The 20,323-nt window shown below is 42.0% G+C and overlaps 1 protein-coding gene across 3 annotated transcripts in view; it reads left to right on the top strand.

Annotated features, from left to right (window-relative positions):
- The window catches only part of TENM1 (teneurin transmembrane protein 1), a 766,344-nt gene that overhangs the window by 704,126 nt on the left and 41,895 nt on the right, over positions 1 to 20,323 (top strand). For all 3 annotated transcript variants that reach the window (XM_044305876.1, XM_044305878.1, XM_044305877.1), the window contains 2 exons: positions 12,230 to 12,596; positions 15,472 to 15,982. In XM_044305876.1, coding sequence (XP_044161811.1) covers positions 12,230 to 12,596; positions 15,472 to 15,982 — 878 coding nt within the window. The remainder of the gene's footprint in view (positions 1 to 12,229; positions 12,597 to 15,471; positions 15,983 to 20,323) is intronic.

The raw sequence follows: 20,323 nt of genomic DNA on the forward strand, positions 1-20,323 counted from the left end.
ATCCGCCCGTACAGCTGTTCTCTCAAATACAGCGAGGAGGGCACTATGGCTTAAAGCGTAGTCAGGAGATATCACGTCAAAAAATAAATTAATCGCAGTTCCCTTCCACGGTCAGTACGTTTTCGGAGAAGATTTTGATAAAATCCTAGAAAATGCGACAAATAAAAAGAGGGGTTTTCCAGAGGAGAGATATAAACAAAAAAGGCAGCCCTTTCGTGACCGATTCTTTCAGCCCGAGAATAAAAAAGATAAAGGGAAGACTGGGAGGTGGAGCTATGCGAAGGGAGGCAGGGGGAGAAGTTTCCTCTTCAACCCAAACCGGGCTGAAGCCTCCACATCCAACAGCAAGCAATGACGCCATACCAGTGGGGGGAAGACTCAGCTCCTTTCTGGGATCTTGGGAGCACGTAACAAACAGCCGGTGGATTTTAAGTATTATAGAAGAGGGTTACTTGATAGATCTACTCTCTTCCCCTCCACAGAAATATGTGATCACTACCCTTCCCCCATCTCAAACTACTACCTTAAAAACGACATAAAGAACTTGTTAACCTTGGCCGCCATAGAGCCCATTCCAAAAGATCAGACAGGACTGGGATTCTATACTGGGATTCTATTCCCGTCTCTTCATTATAAAGAAACCAAACGGGAAATCCAGAGTGATTATAAATTTGAAACACCTAAACAAATATGTGAGATATCAAAAATTCAAAATGGAGACCCTGAAGTCAACAGTGAAGCTCTTAAAGAAGGATGCAGTGATGGCCACAATAGATTTAAGCGACGCCTATTATCACGTCCCAATTCACAGGTCATCAAGGAAGTTCCTAAGGTTCGCAATAGAACTGGAGGGAAATATATTCAGCATTTCCAGTTCAAGTCTCTCCCCTTTGGGATCTCTTCTGCCCCAAGGGTTTTCACCAAAATAATGGCGGAAGCCTTGACAACCCTGAGAGAAAAGGCAATTTGTGTGATCCCCTATCTGGACGACCTACTGGTAGTGGCAGACAACATAGAGACCCTGGAAACCCATCTCAGGTTAGTCCTGGATCATCTACAGAACCTAGGTTGGCTCATCAATTGGGGGAAATCGGATTTAATCCCGTCCAAACGGAAGTTTTTTTTGGGCATAACTTTAGACACAGTTTCCCAAAGATCCTTTCTTCCACCCCAAAAGATAGTAAAACTTCAAACAGCCTTGAGGAAATTCAAGAAGGAGAAGTTCTGTTCAATAAGACAGGCCATGAAGGTGTTAGGGAGTCTTTCAGCCTGCATCCCAGCAGTAGCCTGGGCACAGTTCCATCTAAGGCCGCTCCAGAAGTTCATTTTAGACAAATGGAACAGATCACAATTAACTCTAGAGAGGAAAATATTTCTAGATGCGGAGACCAAAAAATCACAAAATTGGTGGCTCAGCAAATCCAACCTAGAGAAGGGGATCTTCTGGGCACAAGATCTCCCCCTAGTCATTACGACAGATGCCAGCCTCCACGGTTGGGGAGCGGTCGTCCAGGGAAACTCCTACCAGGGAACATGGGGGAATTATGTGAGACAACAATCCTCAAATTTCAAGGAGCTGAGGGCAGTCTGGGAAGCACTGAAACGCACAAGTCAGTTGGCAGAAGGTCGTCATGTACTAGTCTACTCGGACAACGCTACAGCCGTGGCCTTCATTCAACACCAGGGAGGCACAAGGCATCGCCTACTACAGAGCCTGGCAAACAAAATCTTTTCCTGGGCAGAAGACAATATACAATCTCTTTCAGCGGTTCATCTGAAGGGGGTTTTAAACATTCAGGCCGATTACCTAAGCCGGCACAGACTAGACCCAGGGGAATGGATGTTAGCACCAGAAACCTTCCACCTGATCACAAAGAAATGGGGCAAGCCGACGATAGACCTGTTTGCATCCAGGAGAAATCATCAACTAAACCAATTCTTTTCCCTCAACCCCAGGGATCATCCTCGGGCAGTAGACGCCTTCAACCAGAGTTGGACAACAAACTTAGTCTACGCATTCCCCCCATTTCCGCTTATCCCCAGAGTGCTACAGAAGTTCCTAAAAGAAAAATGTACACTAATCCTGATAACCCCCTTCTGGCCCAAGAGAAGTTGGTTCTCTCTCTTGAAAGCCCTCAGCATGGAAGCTCCTCTTCCTCTACCTCGGAGGCCGGACCTTCTAAGTCAGGGGCCTATCACTCACCCAGACCTAAGAATACTAAAATTAACAGCCTGGATTCTGAAGAATCCAACTTATTAATGTTTGGTTTATCTAAAAAAGTAGTGAACACCTTACTCCTTAGCAGGAAACAGAGTACCAACGACAAGTATCTAAAAATATGGAAGAAATTCGCTGTTTGGTCGGCAACCTCCTTCAACCAGTTCAGAGCCAACATCTCGCTAATCCTCGATTTTCTTCAGGAAGGGCTAGATTTAGGTCTATCCCACAATACCCTTCGGGTCCAGGTATCGGCTCTAGGAGCACTCTATAATACCAAGCTAACAGAACATCCCTGGATATCCAGATTCCTTAAGGCAGCAGATAGGATCAGACCTACAATTAGAAACATGGTGGCACCATGGAACCTCAATACAGTACTAGAGGGTCTAACCTCCGATCCGTTCGAACCTCTGGACTCTACCCACATCAAATGGCTTACCATTAAAACTATTTTTTGGGTGGCAATAACCTCAGCCAGAAGGGTCTGTGAGCTACAGGCCTTGTCCATCCAAGAACCATTCCTTGCAGTATTTGAGGACAAATTAGTTTTCAAACTAGATCCGACTTTCCTCCCCAAGGTAGTTTCGACCTTCCATAGGTCTCAGGACATCGTTCTTCCTTCATTCTGTGACGATCCGAAAAATGATCAAGAAATCATTTACCATACACTAGATGTTCAGAGAGCGGTCTTAAAGTACCTGGAAGCTACCAGTCATTGGAGAATAGACAAAAATTTGTTTGTCCAATTTTCAGGTCCTAACAAGGGGAAGAAAGCGGCGAAAAGTTCCATCTCCAGATGGATTAAGATGGCCATCTCCGAAGCATACAAAGCTCAGGGGAAAGATGTCCCTGCTTCCCTAAAGGCAGATTCTACGAGAGGCATGGCCGCCTCCTGGGCGGAAAAAGCTTCAGCCTCCTTACAACAGATTTGCAGGGCAGCAACCTGGAAAAGAGTTCATACTTTCACTAAGCACTACAGACTAGACTTAGCCGCTAATGATGACGTAAGGTCCTGTCGGCAGTCGTCCCCCCCTAATTGTATCTTTGATATTATCTCAGGATGTGGTGTCATGGAGACGACTGGGGAAATGAGTATTACACTCACCGGTAATCTGGTTTCCTGGAAGTCTCCATGACACCACATACATCCCACCCTTTTTTTTTTCTGCTATTAGCTATTATCCTTTCATCCTGGGGTTCTTCGTTAAAATACACTGGTGATGTGAGGAGTGAGTGGGGGTTTTAACCTCTCTGTGTTTTTCCTGTCCAATCAGGAGGGAGTCGATCTCAGGATGTCAGGATGTGGTGTCATGGAGACTTCCAGGAAACCGGATTACCGGTGAGTGTAATACTCATTTCTATCACATTATACACTGACCTGAGCGTTTATGCCTGGACAACAGCTACTTAAGGTTTATGGACACGTTTTAGTCATCATGTAGCCCCAGCCTAAAGAGGTTTACACTGCCCATTTGTCGGGGCAGATTTTCAGGGACAAGCCTTCCTACGAACGCTCGTTCATAATATTCTACCCGTCTAAAGGTGCTACAGATCACCCGAAATGCTTGTTCATGCAGACACCTAAATTATCATTTCTGGGCTGAAGATCTGTCTAAACTGCCCAGAAGCAATGGTGCGGTATGAGGATGAGTAGCCATCACTCGTCCTCATACTGTGGAGATAACTGCATGTACGGTAAATGCAGGGCTTCAGCTTCTCTAACAAGCAGGCAATTGTCGGGAAGGAACGGTTCCTTTCAGACAACTGTCTGCTCGATCGTTGCATGTAAATGCAGCATTAATTATCGACATACAGTATAGTAATTAGAAAAGTTGTAATTAGTAAGGCCTCTCAGGTCTACCATAGTTTTAAGCTAAGTAGGAATTGCACTTTTTTCGACAAATTATTGTCGCTTTCCTGTTAGCTCATATCCTCCTGTTCAATAGAACCTTAGTACCAATTAATTAAAAATGATCTACAGCAGTTCGCGTTAGTGATTTAGCTGAGCTCATCCATTTAGTACTGTCTGCTTCCACCTTGTCTGACATAAGTGTATATTCTGAGTAATTCCCACTGCCCACATAGAGCCTCATGCCAAAAGGGCAAACACACCGCGTGAAGATCTGCTTATCCGCGATTCAAAATATCACGAGCAGCCAAGCTCGTCGATGAAAGCATCCTGTCTGCCGCCTTTTGTTTGTAGACATTCAATTAGATGAAAACTCCTGAGGTTTACTTTTTTGAAAAAAAATTTCCTAATCTGTTTTCCCTTTTTTTCTGGGAAAACAGAAAGGACAATAGCACCAGCATGAAAAATAAAAGCGCATCTTCGTAGGTAGCGTGAGCCGTGACCTGAAAAGCATCAGAAATGTAAGCACACAGAGCAGTAGTGCAAAAAACCTACCACCATGGCAAGCTACATAATGAGTGTAGTTTAGATATTGTTATAAAATGCATTCTTCGGAACATTCTATGAGGCACCACCGGGAACCTAGGACAATGCTTGATGAAAGTAATAGTTAAAATTTAAAAGTTGAATTATAGAACAACCGTTTTCACAGTTTTTCCTAAAATTGCTACTATGACTTGCTGTGTACATGACACTTCTTAGATGTCAAGCATATGGCAAGGATGTGTACTTACAGCCTGTATTGAGGCACAGAGTCCATGTAGGCACTCAGTGGGCTACCATATGGTGCCTCCATACGGTACTGTATTAAGGAGGCATTCTCCTCTACAAGTAATGTTGCTAGGAGAAGACATTTGTGTAATACAAGTTATTTCTTGCCAAATAGAATCTAACAGAGGAAACCTCTGTATGACTCAGCACAAAATATTAAAAATACAGGGGTACACTTAAATCCTATAGAGGTCTGTATGTGCCAAGCAGGAGCGTACACACCCCTTAGGATATGTGCACATCTGCTGCAGAGGTTCCAGCAGAAGCCTCCATTGCAGATTCTTGAAAAGAAAAGGCCAAAATACCTCTGTATGCAGCAGTATTTTGTCTTCCAAATTGCCTGTACTCAAGCAAGATCTCAACTAACCCCATTATTGTAGATGGGATCCAGCAGATGCCGTATCTGGCGATTCTGGTATTCTTCTCCTATGCTGAAACAGAATACCGAAATCTGATCCCAAGTAAGTACCTGCAACTGATCCCTTTTGTATAGTGTGCCATCCTTCCCCCATGAACTGTGCCTGCTGCTGTTTCACACCCCTTCACCCCCCATCCCCAATGCTGACTTACTGTTTGTGCTGTTGTAGTTGGCAATGGCAAAGCACAGTCAGGGCCTGGGGCAGATCTTCATGGTGCTGGATTGGAGTCTGGACTGGTGATACTGCTGGATCAAGTCGGGTCTTGACTGGTCAGCATTTTGGTGCCACAGACAGATTAAGAAAATGGAGCCCACTTTATAGAAAATCTACCTTATTTGCTAATAATATGGAAAACATTTTACAAAGTGCAGATGCAGAATAATAAATGCTTAATCCAGTCATCGCTGATGTTTCTCTGAGTGCTGCAGAACCTCATAATACACACCTCAGCCGCTACATAACCTCTTAATACACACCTCAGCTGCTGCAGAACCCCATAATATACACATCTATTGCTGCAGAACCTTACAATGCACACCTCTACTGATGCAGAACCTCATAATACACACCTCTACTGCTGTAAAACTTCCTAACACACATCTCAGCTTCTGAAGTACGTCATAACACACACCTTAGCTGCTGCATAACCTCCTAATACACACCTGAGCTGCTTCAGAATCTCCTAACACACACCTCAGCTGCGGCAGAACCACCTAATACACACAATAGCTACTGCAGAACCTCATAGTACATAGCTCAGCTGCGGCAGAACCGCCTAATACACACAATAGCTACTGCAGAACCTCATAGTACATAGCTCAGCTGCTTAAAAATCTCCTAATACACACCTCAGCTGCTGCAGAACATCATAATGCACACCCCAGCTGCTGCAGAACCTCCTAATACACACCTCAGCTTCTGCAGAACATCATAATGCACACTTCAGCTGCTGCAGAACATCATAATACACACCTCAGCTGCTGCAGAACATGATAATCTGATGCTACAGAACACATTAGGTTTTAATCACTTATATGTTGGGGCTTCAGTCACAGATCAGGTCACAAATGCTGGACACCATTTTGCAGCGTACCAGGCTCCATATCTAAGAGATTTGTCAGGTGTTGTCTTCTGTGAGGTGTTGTCCAGCATTACTGGGTAAGGTTACTTTCACACTAGCGTTTGGGGCTCCGCTTGTGAGTTCCGTTTGAAGGCTCTCACAAGCGGCCCCGAATGGATCCGTACTGCCCCAATGCATTCTGAGTGGATGTGGATCCGCTCACAATGCATCAGTATGGCTCAGTTTCGCCTCCGTTCCGCTCAGCAGACGGACACCCGAACACAGCTTGTAGCGTTCGGGTGTCCGCCTGGCCGTGCGGAGCCAAACGGATCCGTCCAGACTTACAATGTAAGTCAATGGGGACGGATCCGTTTGACGTTGACACAATATGGTGCAATTTCAAATGGATCCGTCCCCCATTGACTTTCAATGCAAAGTCTGGACGGATCCGTCTGACTAACAATTAGACTTAGAATTTTTTCTGAAATATAATACAGACGGATACGTTCTGAACGGATACCATCGTCTGCATTATATGAGCGGATCCGTCTGTGCAGACACCAGACGGATCCGCTCTGAACGCAAGTGTGAAAGTAGCCTAAGAGTTTTACACGGAGCGAACTACAGCCCCCAATATGTCCAGACTGTTATTATGGGGCATCAGTATGCATTGCAGGAAGAGGAGTATAAGAGGAGAGAACTACAACTCCCAGCATTACCAGACTGTTGTTGTAGGGAATGAGTTGAAAATATATAGAGAGGACAGAACTACAACTCTTTCTAGGATGTTATGGGCTATCACAGGACTCCACTAACCTCTCCTCCAGGAACAGCACAGAAGCTGCGCCACCTCATGTCAACATCCCACAGGTCTTTCATCAGTTCTCTGCACTGGTCACATGATGATGACATCACAAAAAGTCCTTCAGCATTCACTGCTCTGTTATGCCTTAGCTTCCTGCACTGGTCACATGATGATGACATCACCAAAAGTCCTTCAGCATTCACTGCTCTGTTATGCCTTAGCTTCCTGCACTGGTCACATGATGATGACATCACAAAAAGTCCTTCAGCATTCACTGCTCTGTTATGCCTTAGCTTCCTGCACGGGTCACATGATGATGACATCACCAAAAGTCCTTCAGCATTCACTGCTCTGTTATGCCTTAGCTTCCTGCACTGGTCACATGATGATGACATCACCAAAAGTCCTTCAGCATTCACTGCTCTGTTATGCCTTAGCTTCCTGCACTGGTCACATGATGATGACATCACTAAAAGTCCTTCAGCATTCACTGCTCTGTTATGCCTTAGCTTCCTGCACTGGTTACATGGTGATGAATTTGATGACATGACCAAAGCTCCTTCTCCACAACGTATATTTTCCTCCGCAGGTTGCACTATAAGCATAATTAGGGGGTGAGCCTTTCCTCTACTGCAGGACCCCTCCCCCACTAGCTTCCTAATAGCTGTGTGGTCTGCCTCCATTGGAGGTACATCACTGGTGCCATTTTATGGTTGCACAGATCTATAACACAAATAGGTGCACATGCTCTTACGCTAACATTCAGTATGTTGTAGTTTATATATACGGTACTGTATTAACCAAATATTACTAAAATGTTACAGAGTAAAACATAGCAGTTTGTAAGCAGGATGCTTGTTGATATTTCATGCTGCACATGGTTCAGGTTGCATGAATCTCCTGACAAAAGTTTGCCTAATGAGGTGCTACTTTGTGCAATCATAACTAAGGAACAGGTCTTTTTTGGGCTTCCCTAATGTCTTTTTCAGCCTAATTATTCCCCTCTTCAACTGCACAGCTAGATGCATTTCTTTCAGAAGCGGGGGTCATCTCTCTTCTGTGGAATCTGCCAGCAATGTACTACTGTGACGTCCTTTCCCTTACTTCCCACTGTTTGTTTTCAGCTTTGGGGCTCATAGAATAGGTCAGGAGGGATAAATCACACTTACAGAACTGCAAGAGTATCCCGTGATCTTCAGAAGCAGTGTAGAAGCAGTTCTGTTACTAGAGATGGATCTTGCCTGACAACTGGGAGTGGACTGCAAATAAGGTGGAAGTGAGACTCATAATGGCCATGACTTTACAGCTTTTTTTAAGGTGCATGCAGGCAGATTTTTTAAATGAAGTGATTTAGAAATGTGCTATTTATACCATTCTCTATTAAATGAAACTGTGATAGTACAGTGATATTTTAAAGTGAATTAAAAAAAACTATATTTTATTTACCAATCTAGATATTGACACATTTTTTATCTGTTTGTGGTTTCTGATTGTAGATTTTATATTCTATATTCTGTAAATGATTATGGGGCAGCCATTTTGCCTGAGCTGCTGTTAACAGCTTTTCGAGAAATGCTTTACAGTAGCCCCATGGACTATAGGTACAACAGATGAAAACCTCATTGACTTATATGGAAGAGGTTTCTAGGCATGCTCTCTGACCTGTGCAGGTCATTGTGCAGGGAAGGGGTATATAAAAGGTGACATAATCTATTATGAATGGTGGATCTTGTGTAGCGACATGAACATTTTTAAATAACAACCAAAAATTCTTAATAAAATATGTTTAACATAAAATCTTGATTTAAACAATAGGACATTTTCTAATGATACATCATCTTTGGTCCACATTATACGGTATAATTAAAAATGTAACTTGGGCTGCATTCACATATGCGCTGTGAACTCTGGTTGTAAGTGGATCCGACGGGCACTTTCAGCCAGACAATGCATTTAGTATTGTCCGGTCGAAAGCGGCCATATATGCTGCATAGTAGTGTTGAGCGAATCGAAGTATCCGAAGTGGAATTCGATCCGAATTTCAGGAAAAATCATATTTGCCATGAAGCCAAATTTCCTCGTGCTTTGTTAATTTCCCTGAAATGGTGGGAAAAAAGCATACTCACCTCATCCATTTGCTTAGAGGCACCACGGCCATCTTGATTTATGATGCCACGCAAAACTCTCACATAGTGACGTATGGCGTCTAAAGGCCGGTGTGATGACGATATCACGTAACTGTGCGAGATTTTGTCCGGTGTCTTCAATCAAGATGGCCAAGGTGGCCGCCACGTGTTCAAATGGATAAGGTGAGTATTTTTTTTTTTTTACCAGATTAACCCCTCAAAGGTCTTAATGTTAATCTCAGATGCCTCGCTCAGTGATGAATGCGGCATCTGAGGGGCTCAATGATGGAGGGAGGGGACGACACAATAGCCGTTCCCCGTCATTTCACCCACTACATAGAAATAAATGCGCTTCATCATGAAGCAAATTTTTTTTCTGAAATTCGTCAAAGCAGCCAAATCTAATTTTTCTAAACTTTGCTCATCACTACTTGATACAATAACTGGATCTGAGTGCCGGAGATGTGAACCCGGCCTTAGGTTAAATCTGCCAATCACACTGAGTGCACCATCCACCTTTTTATAGATCTCCTTCTAATGTGTACATCATTCATTGTCTTCTTTGTGCGGCAGTAGAATGACTAGATTTACCATGTTTGCTGAAGTTCAGACTAATAATGTAGAGCCACATTTAGAGGTCAGAGGGGTGTTTAGAGCGGACTTATGTGACATTGTCTAGATAGTACGTTCAAACAAAAATTAGATATGCAGAAGTTCTAATTCCCAGTGTTCGAAATGAAGCTGCAGACAATATTAACCTCTAAAGGACATGTATTACATAATTGTTCGATTTTCAGGCACGTTTTATAAAAAACACCATAGGTAAATGATTAAAACTGAAAAGTGATGATGGGAGTGATTGCTGGTTGATTGCTTTTGATCCAGGGCTGCTACGGAGCATTGTTACCGTGCAATGTTGAAATAAGAATGTCTGAAAAATGTAGTTAGGGTTTGATTGAGCTGTATTTTCCATGGTACATGACGCATGTTGTAGTGACAGTATGAACAGTTAGTTATAAATATCGCTCTAGGTGGGACTTATGGACCACATCTATTTTTTATAAACCAGGGTATTAGTGTATATGTACTCTTATGTTTATTTTTGAACGGAAAGCTTATGTGAATAAGATATATACAGTCGCCTCTCTGGTATGACTCTGAAATACTGTATAACAATTACCATGATGTAGATTGTACTTCACATTCGACTGATGTGATCTATCCCTCTTGTTACTTAGCAGGTACTGTTTTCTCTTCTTCTTTTTTTTTTTGTCCTTATGTATAACATGAAAATTAATATCATGTCCATTTCACTCACTGAATTTCTTTCTGTAACTTAAAATGGTACTGTATATCAATAAAAATAATGTTTAAAAAAAAACTGTGACAAGTCAAACATTTTAAGTTCTTCAGTGAGAAAATTGGTGGAGAATTCAGGCTGCCGGAAACCAATGCCCCTTCCTCAATTGTATCAAGCAGAATGATCATGCTGGGAATTAGGAATTGTTAGCATGTGTAAATAATGGGAAATGTTAAAGTTTTTTTTTTGTATCTACTACTTTCCTGAATTGTAAAGCTCTGCAGGATATGTTGATGATATATCAAAAAAGATTATTTTCAGTAGTTTTCAGATATTACTGTCTATCATGTCTTCCATAAACACAGAACGTGTACTGGAAGTGCAGTTATGTTTCAGAATGTCTATGGTCCATTCATTTATTTACGCAATTGTCAGGTCTTCAAAGCCAGGTATTTAAGAGCAAGAGATTCTTTATCTGCTGCAGCCCATAAAGAGCTGTAATGGAGGATGGGAGTCGTAGTGGCTCTTATGATATGATGTGTCACAGTGGTTTCTCTCAGGCCATTACTCCTTAGGGCCATGCATTGTAAGGAGGGGCCACTCTTTCTTCTCTCGGGGCACATCCTGATTATGGGACTCCTGCCTGAGGTGCCCTTGATGTTAGGTGTTTGGATGGTTGCTGGGCATTACATGTAGTCATGTAGACATGTCCAGTGTATGATGTGGTAGGAGTCAGAAAACCAGGCCAGGGGTAGAAGAATAAATGTCTATTTTTACTTAGTAAAAAATAGGGGTTGTAGTACATCCAACAATCTGAACACAGTGCAAATGCTTTCTCCAAATGGTGAGCTATGGAGGCTGGCAAAGTGGAAAATAATGGCACTCTTGGTATGCAATCTTGCTAAAGTCTCTTTCACTAGAATCTCTGGTTAGTGACTGTAATCTGTCAAATATGGCTGTAGTATCCACTGTGAGATACAGGTCTTTAGAGGCATGTATGGCCAGGCGTGGTTAAGTGTGACAGGTGTCTTAACTGTAATCTCTCACAAGCAGCAAAGTCTGGTTAGTTGTACTTTCAGGTTAGCTTGCTGACTTCTATGCTTGGCCATGCAGATTCTAAGTCTTTCTTTCTTTTCAACCACCCTACTCCTGAATCACCTGAGAGGGGTGTAACAGGGTGATTAACGCCAACACTGCCAACCATACCAGGCCATGCTGGGTGTATATAATATTCTGCAGCATAACATTACATAATATCACAAACCATTGAAGATACCCTCCAGCAAAGCATAAAGATGCTAAAGATGCTTCACAATTAATATAGAATTTACTAATACAGTATATAGGTCATTTGAAAACGGTTTTCTAACCAATTAACTTCTTAACATTTTTACCAGGTTGATTCTCTTTTGACCGATTTTTATGTACTGTCCATAGACTGTTCCACTAAGCCAGCATCATTGAATCAAGCCAACTCCCAAAGCAGCAGTGCTCTGTATGGTTGTTCATGTTTGGAAATTACAAAAAGTGAAGCAATTAATTAGAACATGCAAACTGATAGGCTACTACCAATGTAACACTCATAAAATGCAATATTCATACTGTTTACTTTTTACAGGTTCGACTAGAATGGCCAACTGATCTTGCTGTCAACCCCATGGATAACTCATTATATGTCTTGGACAATAACATTGTACTCCAGATCTCTGATAATAATCAAGTGAGAATTATTGCTGGCAGACCCATACATTGCCAGGTTCCAGGTATAGATTACTTTCTTGTCAGCAAAGTAGCAATTCATTCCACCCTGGAATCTGCACGAGCCATTGCTGTATCACACAGTGGCGTCCTCTACATTGCCGAAACGGATGAAAGGAAAATTAACAGAATACAACAAGTCACCACAAATGGAGAAATCTCTACATTAGTTGGAGCCCCCACGGACTGTGACTGCAAGATCGACCCAAATTGTGACTGTTTTACAGGTCAGCCCAAGTTTTAGTTTTTTTTTCAAAATTAAATGGTTCCTTAGTAGTAAAAGATAGTAAGCCTTTGTTACGGTGAGAATATGAGAAGATTGCTTTTGGAAGTCATTATTAAGACCTAGATCCATGTTAGAACATTTACACAACATACCAGGACATTTGCACTACATACTGTAGGTCCATCAGCAACATCTCCTTATTTCTCTACTACTGAATTAAACTGTGTATTCACATTTCCAGAGGTAATTTTGAAAACACTCAATTTAGTAAACTTTTTACTTGAATGATAATGAGTTGCAGTTCTTTATTCGGCGCTTGGTTAAATGTGGCTTTCTGCATCCGTTACTGAGGCCTCATTCATACAGTCAGTGTTTACTCAGTGTTTTCCATCAGTGATGGAAAAACCAGGAGCAGGTCAGAAACAAGAACAAGTGCAAATATTTCCATTATACCTCATCTCTGAGGAGGCTGCACTCCTGGTTTTGTCTCACAATCATTGATGGAAATCACTGACCAGATACTGACTGTTTGAACAGGGGCGTACATAGAAATCATTTGGCCCCATAGCAGGAATCTGAATTGGGCCCCCTAACTCCGCCCACTACCCAACCCTGGCCCATCCCACCACCTGCCCTTTCTCCCCCCTGCCACCCCCCCATTGTATTCCTACTAACCCAGAGAATAAAAGGCACAGGTCAGTTTCGCCGCAAAGGGAACGCCGTAGGAACATATATATTTTTTCAATTCCACCCCATTTGGCATTTTTTGCCCGCTTCCCACTACATTGTATGCCATATTAAATAGTGGCATTAGAAATTACAACTTGTCCCGCAAAAAATAAGCCGTCATATGGATATGTGACCGGACAAATTTAAAAGTTATGGCTCAAGGAAGATAGGAAAGAAAAATGAAAAAACCTCTGGTATTCTAACTGTTAAAGGAGATATCTAACCCCTAATATGCCCCCCAAAATGCCTGGCCACCGTATACAGGTAATACTTATGCTCGGGGGGTTGCAGCCAATAGTAGGCCGTGAAGGAAATGAGCCTCCCTAGCGTCACCCGTGATGCTAAGGAGGCTTGTTCCCATTGTGGCCTGGTATTGACTGCCCCCCACGACTCCGGATGTTTTCATTCATGTGATGGGGAGTAGGGCCGTGTGGGCATCAGTGACGTGGGTGCCGGGAGCATGCTAAGTATTACCTGTATGAGGTGCCCTAGCATTTTGGGGGCATAATAGGGTTTGGATAACCCCTTTAACTCCTTGCTGCTGATGCTTAGTTTGCCATGAGAAAAAATAGCCATTAATCATGAATAATGACTTTAGAGTATAAGTTGATATTGCTGTCATAACGTGCAAGAAATAAAAGAGTGAACATCATACGTTATACACAAAAACTATGATCTATTACACGTTACACACCAATAATGTTGTTAGACCTTGCACACACCAGTAACTCCACCATATAGTGCCTCTCCCATACACTATGCCCAAATAATAACATAATACGGTAAGATAAATAATCCTGTTAAGCGTCCATTCAGATGTCCATAGAGTTTTGCGGATTTACAGCTGATCCTCAGGTCAACCAAGTCTAGTGAGAACAAAATGATTTGACACGAGTTGACATCAAACATGTAGTGAGTTTAAAGGGGGAAAAAATCTAAGGATTTTGAATTGTCATAAAAAACCTTGTTCTGGTAATAGCTCATTAAAGTCATTGATTAATTGCAGGATATGTCAATGCTATCAATATGTGGTGGAAGGCGCACCTAATGTTTATGTTAAGACTGTCAGCAATGTTATTGCACGTTTTAAACAACCCCTTTTCTATATACTAGTCATCTAATAGTGCTGAGTCCCTGTACTGTATAGTGTGCCTGGCATCTAACAGAAAAGGACATTTGGGAGGAAGCTTTGTCTGTCAGCCAATCAGTATTGCTGAGAATATTTGTGTCTCTACTGATTGGCTTAGAGCAGTTGACTGACAGACATCAGCTCATAATTCTTCTCCCAAGAGTCCTTTTCTGAAGAATGCCAGGCACAGTGTAGAATCCACCAGAGTGGATCCTCACTGATTCAGTAGTCACTCAGTATTTTTTTTCCGTTTCAGCATTGCTACAGGGAAAATAAGTGTTCCGCAATAGATTGGGAGTCTCAGCAGCAGAACCCTCGTGATCTGCTCATCTCAACTAAAAAGTATTTTTCCATACCAGACTTTTGGGGAAATGTATTATTCCCCACTATTCCTGTTTTTAGCATACAAAAGGTTGCAAATGCCATTGTGACTCTTCTAGGAGCAATCAGCATTTTACATTGACCTCGCTAGTTTTACAAATAGGATACGTGGCCTGCACCTCATCATAAATTGCATGGCTTCTGCGGCAACTCAGGCCCCATCAAGACCGGCGCAGCAGATGTCGGTCTGGATGTGTCTGGGCCTATAGCTTTTTTTTTTTTTTTCCCTTAGCAGTTATCCATCTTTAGTTAAACATCAAAAACGAGGATAGCAGTCCATTTTTGCTAACCCTCACAAACAAATCTCTATTTACATGCAATTGCAGTAATACATTGAGGAGATTGCTGTGTAGGGAAATACGGCAGATGTCCTGGCACCGCACATGTAGCTAGGAAAAAACAAACAAACCATTTTTAAACCAGCGGGGCCTTGAATCTTCAGAAATGAGGATTGCTGAGATAAATGCATAATAATGCTAATCTTTGCTGATTCACACTTAAAATTATACCATCTGAAGTAATGCTTTTGAAACTGGCCCGTGAATATTAAATGTCTTATGTTTATAGACTGTTCTCCATAGAAATTTTAATGTGTGCAATTTACAGATTAATGCATTTGATACTATTTGTCCCATAGGTGACGGTGAATTTGCAAAAGACGCCAGACTGAAAGCGCCCTCGTCGTTAGCTGTTTCTCCAGATGGCACACTGTACATAGCTGATCTTGGCAACATACGCATTCGAGCAGTCACTAAGAACAAGCCTCATCTGAATGCCATGAATATGTATGAAGTTGCCTCTCCGGCAGACCAAGAATTGTATCAGTTCAGTACCAATGGGACGCATCTCCACACTTTAAATCTTATAACTAGGGACTATGTGTACAATTTCACATACAACGGTGATGGGGATGTAATCTCTATTACCAGCAGTAATGGAAACTCAGTTCACATACGACGTGATGCTGGGGGCTTGCCTTTGTGGCTGGTTGTTCCCGGAGGACAAGTCTACTGGCTCACTAGCAGCAGTAATGGAGTGCTGAAAAGGATATCTGCCCAAGGTTATAACCTAGCATTGATGACATACCATGGTAATACAGGCCTTCTTGCAACCAAAAGCAATGAGAATGGTTGGACCACAGTTTATGAGTAAGTCCTTATTTTCTACGATGTTCTTATACCGATGTATTTCTTTTTACACTTCAGTAAAACAGTAATAATAATTTTTATTTATATAGCAAGCAATTCAAGTATAATCCTGTCGGCTTAGGGAACCTCCTGCTAATTTCTCAGAAGCAAGTTCCTTAAAATGCCAAAGATATTCAAATGAATACTTCACAATAGCAAAGCAATTATACATAGTACGTAATCAAATACAGATGCCGCTATAACATAAGAAAGAAAGCCACTTAGAACCACAACATATAACTCCATATTTTGCCAAAAAAATATATGGTATATAGGTAAAACACTGGTATAATGCAACTCACATGTCAGTCGGTCACAATGATAGAGTATCTCACAAAAGTGAGTACAGCTCTCACATTTTTGTAAATATTTTATTCTATCTTTTCATGGGACAACACTGAAGATATGACACTTTGGTACAATGTAAAGTAGGCAGTGTACTGCTTGTATAACAGTGTAAATTTGGTGTGTCCTCAAAATAACTCAACACACAGCCATTAATGTCTAAACCGCTGGCATCAAAAGTGAGTACACCCCTAAGGGAAAGTGCCCAAATGGTGCCCAAAGTTTCAATATTTTGTGTGTCCACCATTATTTTCCAGCACTGCCTTAACTCTCTTGGGCATGGAGTTCACTAGAGCTTCACAGGTTGCCATTGGAATGCTCTTCCACTCCTCCATGATGACATCACGGAGCTGGTGGATGTTAGAGACCTTACTCTCCTCCACCTTCCATTTGAGGGTGCCCAGCAGATGCTAAATAAGGTTTAGGTCTGAAGACATGCTTGGCCAGTCCAGCACCTTTACCCTCAGTTTCTTTCGCAAGAAAGTGGTCATCTTGGAGGTGTGTTTGGGGGTCGTTATCATGTTGAAATACTGCCCTGCGTCTACATTTCCAAAGGGAGGGGATCATGCCATGCTTCAGTATGTCACAGTTCATGGTGACATTCATGGTCCCCTCAATGAACGGTAGCTCCCCGCAGCCAGCAGCACTCATGCACCCCCAAAACATGACACTCCCTTCCCACCACCATGCCTGACTGTAGGCAAGACAAACTTGTCTTTGTACTCCTCACCTGGTTGCCACCACACACATTTGACACCATCTGAACCAAATACGTTTATCTTGGTTCCAGTAATCCATGTACTTAGTCTGCTTGTCCTCAGCAAACTGTCTGTGGGCTTTCTTGGTTATCATCTTTAGAAGAGGCTTCCTTCTGGGATAACAGCCATGCAGACCAATTTGATGGAGTGTGGAGAATATGGTCTGAGCACTGATAGGCTGACTCCCCCACCTCTTTAACCTCTGCAGCAATCCCGGCAGCACTCATATGTCTATTTTGAAAAGACAACCTCTGGATTTGACGCTGAGCACGTGCACTCAACTTTTTTGGCTGACCATGGCGAGGCCTGTTCTGAGTGGAACCTATTTTGGTAAACCGCTGTATGGTCTTGGCCATCATGCTGCAGCTCAGTCTCAGGGTGGTGGCAATCTTCTTATAGCCTAGGCCATCTTTATGTAGAGCAACAATTCTTTTTTTCACATCCTCAGAGAGTACTTTGCCATGAGGTGTCATGTTGAACTTCCAGTGACCAGTATGAGAGAGTGTGAGAGCGATACCACCAAATTTAAAACACCTGCTCCCCATTCACACCTGAGACCTTGTAACACTAAAGAGTCTCATGACACCAGGGAGGGAAAATGGCTAAATGGGCACAATTTGGCCACTTTTACTTAGAGGTGTACTCACTTTTGTTGCCAGCAGTTTAGACATTAATGGCTGTGTGTTGAGTTATTTTGAGGGCACACCAAATTTACACTGTTACACCAGATGTACACTTTCTACTTTACATTGTATCAGAGTGTCAGATCTTCAGTGTTGTCCTATGAAAAGATCTAATAAAATATTTACAAAAATGTGAGGGTTGTACTCACTTTTGTGAGATACCCACATATTGTGGTGTCTCAAGTAGTGCATCTTCCCAATTCAGGTATATTTCTGGAGTTGGGGCATATAGGTTAAAGGGGTTGTGCCATTAACTAACTACTTTTCACTCAAAAGTTTATTTTCATCACTTACTCTAGCTCCCATTCCTCTGTGGATTTTTTTTTCATATTTACCTCATTTGCAATTTTTTCGTATCCCTCATGCTTGACTCCTACTTTCTCGTTTGCCCTGTGTCCGGTGTCCCATTTTGCCTTAAGGCACAGCAGACAAGGTGTGTCCCGATAGCAGGACATGTGACACTTGTTCTTGCCAACGACAATGATTTGTGCACCCTACACTACAAGGCTCCAATGCAATTGAATCAAAACAGATTTGCTACAGGGTGCAATGGTAGTCTAATAACTTTAGAATAAGACAGTTTTGATCAATGGTGGTATTTGGTGAAAGTGAAATAACAGCGATATCTGTTGGTTGGGATACATTTATATTAGTGGCACAACCTCTTTAAAATAGTGCTGAGTATAGCTGGGTATAGCCTGCACAATATATAATCACTGTCATATATACAATCCCTTAAGTGTCGCTACCCAACTGCAGCCCAACAAGGGTGCCCCTTCTCACGTTGGTCCGGCCGTGTATGTACTTGTTATGCCCTGCATAATGCTTTGTCTCAAGTCACCATTCCATCTAGGTGTCACCTATCTGACAGGTATGTATCTACATTTTGCCCTCTATTATTGCAATAGTCCTCTAATGAACCCAAGACATGAGTGTGGAAAAGCAAAAAAGAGTCAAAAACACATAATAGATCTGCAGTCCAGTTTCTGGCAGAAAATGAGTAAGAATCCTGGCTTGTTTAGCTCAGTAAAGCTTCCCAGTAGCTCTTCCTACTCTATTTAAAAGTTGAGTGGTTCCCTTCTGTGAAGGTTAAAGTCAGAACAGAAGAGGTTTTGTATATTTCATTCATGAGGGTTTTCACTATTATTTATACACACATAATTACTAAAGTAGTTCCTTCATAGACGATGCAGCTCCTATTGAAGCCATAGTAAGAGAGGTCAGCAGTGGTGTGCTCCATCTTTCATTTGTCTAGATCAAGGATCAGCAACCTTAGCACTCCAGCTGAATAGAAACTACAACTCCAAGAATGCTTCATTCACTTCTGTGGGAGTTAGAAGAACAGCCGAGCATGTTTGCATGCTGGGAGTTGTAGCTGGAGTGCCGAAGATTACTGATCCCTGGTCTAGATTAATTTCAGGCCAAGGTAAAAGTAAGAATGTCTAACACAACGAGACTAACTTCTCATTCTCTCCTGCCCCATACCCCACACTTATTACTCTTTATAGAAGGGTTCAAGCTCCCGATTACATTATCATATATTGTAAGACGGTGTCTATGTTTTGGGGGGTTTTCTCATTGCCTCTCCATTGATCTAGTAGGCTCAATGTAGTTCACAGTCCTGATTAACCTAATTGTGTGCATGTTTGTCTAAAGAAAAAGTGCGATCTTCAAGTTATACTGGTTTATACTTGGTAGATTTGTTTGGTTTCTTTAGGGGAGTTCAATAGCTGCAGATGTGGCCATTATCCTTAGCTCCATCGTCTCAGCTTTGACTTAAGAGCAGCTGCTTTGTAACCGAGAGAAAGACGATGTTCTGCTCAGATGTTATGTTATTTGGCACTTGACTTTTTCTAAGCAATCTCTCATTTTCAGTGGTTCTTATATAGTAGTTTAATTGATGAAAATACTGTCATTTAGTACTTTGTTCTCAGGCTAGGGGAGAGGTCGAATACAGCAGAGCCACTCTTCAAACCAGTGATGATTTCACTAGACATTGGGGCAGAATGTGCCAAATTTATTAAGAGGCACAGACCTCGTAATAAATTTGGTGCATCTTCACACAGTTTATGTGCCAAAATTCTAATCTACTACAGCTATAAGCCAATGTAGATTTGAACTGGTATAAATGATAGCAGGTCTGTCGGACCAGAGTTTTATGGGTTTTGTTTTACCGGCATACCTTATGTGGTAAAATGAACCTGTCTCGTTCATTCTCCAGGTCAGTCTGATTACAGCGATACCACATTTATACAGTTTTTCATGTGTTCAATACTTAAAAAAATAAACATGTTGGAAAAAAATAAATCTTTAGATCACCATATTCTGACCCCCATCAGTTTATTGTATTTAAGTCTACTAACCTGTGCGAGGGCTCAATTTTTAGGGGCAATCTGTAGTTTTTATTAATACCATTTTTGAGTGAGTATGACTTTTTGATCACTTTTTATTAAACTTTTTGGGAGGTGAAGCGGTAAAAAAATGGTGAAGCGGCTATTTTTTATTTTTTCATTATG

The sequence above is a fragment of the Bufo gargarizans genome, chromosome 9 (genome assembly GCF_014858855.1).
Source record: "Bufo gargarizans isolate SCDJY-AF-19 chromosome 9, ASM1485885v1, whole genome shotgun sequence".
Lineage (NCBI taxonomy): Eukaryota > Metazoa > Chordata > Amphibia > Anura > Bufonidae > Bufo > Bufo gargarizans.